Here is a 4,225-nt window from a genome sequence, read left to right on the forward strand (position 1 = left end):
TCATACGTTCTTTAGAATTTTCTTGGGGGCCAGCTCCATGCCCCACCCCACCCAACTTCACTTATATTCCAAAACCACATCGATAACATCGTGTGCTAATGCAGCAGGGACAGGAAGCCAACGTCCATCATCGGGCATTTGCCCTGTGCCAGGCATTGAACTTGAATTGCTTCTCAGGTCTCATGTAATCTTCTCAGACAGCCCTCTGATAGGCTACGTGCTCTCAACCCTGCCTTGTATAGGTACATAAACCAAAGGCTCAGAGAGGTCAGTTAACACGCACCAGGACACACAGCTCTGAACCCCATCTCTTTCTAGCTCCTGAAAGCCGTCGAGGAGCCCATGATTCTTCCCTCCACCTCCCTCTCTGCCGCCAGCTACCACGGCACCCATCAGTCCTACCTTGCCTCTTTCCCCCTGGTTTCGTTGATTTCTCCTCTTCTGAGTACCTAGTGTGTGCTGGGGTTCCCTGGGTTGGGAGCCGTTGGGAGGGCTGTGACTGGGTTTCTTTCATCAGCCTCCAGCTCCCTCCCATGCAAATGGAGGGAAAGGAGGGGGAGCCTGCGGGAGTTGGTGGCAACCTCCCCTTCCACCGCGCCCCTCCCCACCAACACACACACAGAAGGCTGGTCCAGAGGCAGCAGAGGCAGCTGCCTTTATTAGGGGCCACGTCCGGGCTGCCCTTAGTCGAAAGCCAGACACTTAATTTTCATGTCCCCATCAGCCGACAGGTACTCGATGGCCTCCAGGTTGAGGCGGTTGGGGAACTTGAAGGAGTATCCATCCGGCAGCTTGATGGTCAGGTCGGCATTATCGAAGGAGACGCACACCTGGAGGATGGAGAGGGGCAGGGAGTGGCAGGGACCCTGAATCGGGAGCCTGGGCTCTGCGGTCACAGCTGGCCTGCAGGTCCCAGGACACAGGCTCCCTGGGAGAGGGGCTGGTGCTCATCGGCCTGATCACAGCAGGGGAGGGGAGAGAGGGGACAGGGGATGGGAGGGAGGGCAGGGTGGGACCTAGGTCTGTAGCTGCTAAGGCCTGCTCTGCCAGCCACCCCGCCCCTGGCCCCAGGCCCCAGCCCACCTCCATGGGGCTCCCAGGCAGGAAGGGGAAGTTAGACTCTCGAAGCTCCTCGCCCCAGGACCCTTCGCTTCTGCTGTTACACACGATGGTGTTGACGTCCCCGTGCGCTTCGAAGCGGGGATTGAAGTGCAGGCACAGGTTGTTGCCATCTTTGCCCAGGTTCAGGGCGAAGCTGCGGGGAGCAGGGGCCACTGAGACCTTTGCAGCCGACCGCAGTCCCCCCTCGGACTGCCCAGTCCAGGCCACCAGCTCGGGGACTCACTGAGCAGGGAGGAGGCTCTAGTTCTGGCCCTGCCGCCTCCTGGCTGTGTGACCTTGAACAAGTCCCTGCCCTTCTCTGGGCCTCAGTCTCCTCATCTGCCCCATGGGGGCTGTCCAGGAGGAATCGCTAAGGGTCTGACTGTGCGGATGGCCAAGCCCAGACTCTTACAGACATGACTTTGTGTCCCTCTGGTCACGGACTGACAGACCTCCTCCGCACGGTGACCTCTGGGAGGGCGCATGTCCTGTCTGCCTTGTGTATCTCTGTGCTCCTGGTGCCCAGCAGGACGGCCCGCGGTAGGTGCTCAAGAGCGGGGGTGGGGTGGGGGGGGGTGGCTAGCAAACCCATCATCATCATCCAAAACGCATTTGCTAAGTGGAGAGAAGAGCGGTATGTCCCTCAGAGGGTTTGGTAGGCATGAAAAGCATAAAGCACACGATGTGTGCGGCTCTTTCTAAGATCAGCTGGTCAGCGTCACGGTCACCGGTCACCGGTCACCGAGCGACCCAGCATCTCACTTTCTCCACACAACCACCTCCCCAAGCAGGGAACTGACAACTGATTGGAGCGCCGTGCAGTGCGGTGGGTTGACGGGTCCAAGGTCACACGGCTGCGGAGAGACTAGGCAGCTTGGAAGAAGGGCTGAAGGAGTGAAAGTTTGAGTGAGTGAAGAGGGTGGGGGCAAGAGGAGAGGACCTCCTAGAACCAGCAGGGGAGCGGACCAGCAGGGGAGCGGCGCCCCCATTCCCTCTCCCAGGCCCCCAGGGACCTCGGCTCCCGCCCACAGTGGGGGCGGGGCAGGCAAGGTAGAGGCCGAGGCTGCAGCTGGTTTAGCTTAGGAGGCTCCAGCGGGGAGGGATGGGGGCGACTGTAGTGGGGGCATCCAGACCCCGCGCGGAGGAAGTGACTCACCCAGAGAACGCGGCTGCCGTTAACCCCCTCGCCGCGGGAGGGAGGTGCGGGGCCTCCGTCACACAGCCAGGAGGCGGCAGGGCCAGAACTAGAGTCTCCCGGCTCAGTGAGTCCCCCAGCTGGTGGTCTGGACTGGGCAGTCTGACCGGGGACTCCACGCCCCTCCCAGAGCGGGGCCAGCTCCGCCACCCGGCTCCGCCCGGTTCCGCAGCCCGGGCCCCTGCGGCCTGCTACCCCAACCTTCACCCTCTCACCTCTTGGCTTCGGGGGCCACCTCGCCCTGCACTCTGAGGCACTGCCCAGGTTTGAGATTCAGGTTGCTGGCGGTCAGACCCTGCAACGAGGAGACCCACCCAGCGGGGTTAGAGGACACAGTGCGGGAGGGGGAGGGCCGGGGGCGTGCCCGCCCTGGATCCTCTGGCCCCGCCCGCGGGAAGCCTGGGGAATCTGGAGCAAGTTCTAGACTCTCTTTCTCGGTGTGGTCCCGGATAAGTCCCTGCTCCCAGCCGGGTCCATTTCCTGTCTGTTACCACTGCCGAGGTTGTGGAAGGCAAGATCTAGAAGTTTTTGCGATTCAGCTTGGGGATTTTAGATTCAGAGCGGCTTGGGAGGTGAGATGATATGTTCCATTCCTTCATTTAATAAATGGATGGAGAGAATCGGACTCAGAATGAGTGACACTGCGACTGGGTGGCAAAGAAAGGCACCTGGGTCGGCCCCCCTGCTGGAGAAGAGGCAACCCGGGGCTGGGAGATCCCCCACCATCCCCTTCAAGCCCCTCCGTACAGAAAGGCGCAGGGGTTGGAGAGGAGACCCCTAAGGGGCGCAGCCAGGCTCCTGTGAAGAAGGAAGAGTGAGCGGCCAAGGGCCAGACTCGGTAGCCCGGCCAGCTCAGCAATATCAAGATTGACCGCACAGGCTAACTGGTGTGAGTGGTTCCTTCTGCTACAAACTTGAACCCCCTTCCTTGGGGCCTGCAGAAGATTCTAGCCTCCTTCTCTTCCCTTTAGCACCCCATCTGCAGGCATGGGGAATGTATGTGTGGAGGGGGATGGGAATTACCCAGCCCCCACCTGACTACCCTGCACAGAACCACCCTCCACCCACTAACCCAAGCAGGCGCCCTCTCGGGCAGCCGGTCAAATCTTGGCGACTTTTCAGAGCTCTCTAGAGCAGAGGATGACTCTGCCCTGGCCCAGTGACTGGGGACAGCTGCAGGGGGGGAAGGGACAGGAGGCTCTCCGGGGTGAAGGAGGGGGAAGGGACAGGAGGCTGGGTGTCATCAAAGTCAATACCCCACCAGTTTGCCACACCCTTCTCTCTCCCAGTATCGGAGTGCTGCAGACTGTCAAACCCTGGCGGAAATAACTGTGCTGTCAGACCCCGGAGGAACTCAGATAATTCTTAGGCCAGGAAGGGCCTTTAGTGGCCATGGCGCCCACCCCCATTTTACAGACGCGGCCACTGAGGCACAGCAAAGAGAAGGTACTCGGTCAAAGCCACACCCCAGGGACTAAAACTCAGATCTTCATCTACCCCCCCCCCACCCCTCCGCCCCCCCCCCCCCCCACCATCCCTGGGCATTGGGACGGGATCCCCACACTCACACAAGCCATGACTGAGGACCAGAGGATGTTCCCGCGGAATGCCTGCCACACCAGCTGTCTCAAGACTCAAGGGGAGAGGTGGGACCCTGGGCCGCTCCCACCCTTTTAACGGGACCGGGCTCCGGTAAGTCCCGCCCCCTAGAATCCCAGCCAATTGTAAGGCAGGACAGGGATGGGGGCCCACTGGAGGCGGGGTCAATGGAATTTTGAAGACTTTCTGGAGCAGAGGTGACCAATCAGAGTGGCAACCCCCCCCCCCCACCGTCTTCCTTAACCACTCCCCCAGGGTCCAGGCTCCACCTTCCATTCCCCTTCATCCCTCCCCACCCCCACCAAAAAAATTGTGCTGTGGCAGGGATTG

The 4,225-nt window shown here is 60.9% G+C and overlaps 1 protein-coding gene across 1 annotated transcript; it reads right to left on the minus strand.

The window, feature by feature from the left end:
* Window positions 1–625: 625 nt before the first annotated feature.
* LGALS1 (galectin 1) lies at window positions 626–3,974 on the minus strand. The gene is made up of 4 exons (XM_059402053.1): window positions 3,865–3,974; window positions 2,512–2,591; window positions 1,084–1,255; window positions 626–830 (listed from the first exon to the last, which is right to left on the minus strand). The coding sequence occupies exons 1-4, from the start codon at window positions 3,871–3,873 to the stop codon at window positions 684–686; spliced, it is 408 nt and encodes a 135-aa protein (XP_059258036.1). The 5' UTR covers window positions 3,874–3,974; the 3' UTR covers window positions 626–683.
* Window positions 3,975–4,225: the final 251 nt, after the last annotated feature.

The sequence above is a fragment of the Mustela nigripes genome, chromosome 6 (genome assembly GCF_022355385.1).
Source record: "Mustela nigripes isolate SB6536 chromosome 6, MUSNIG.SB6536, whole genome shotgun sequence".
Taxonomy (NCBI): domain Eukaryota; kingdom Metazoa; phylum Chordata; class Mammalia; order Carnivora; family Mustelidae; genus Mustela; species Mustela nigripes.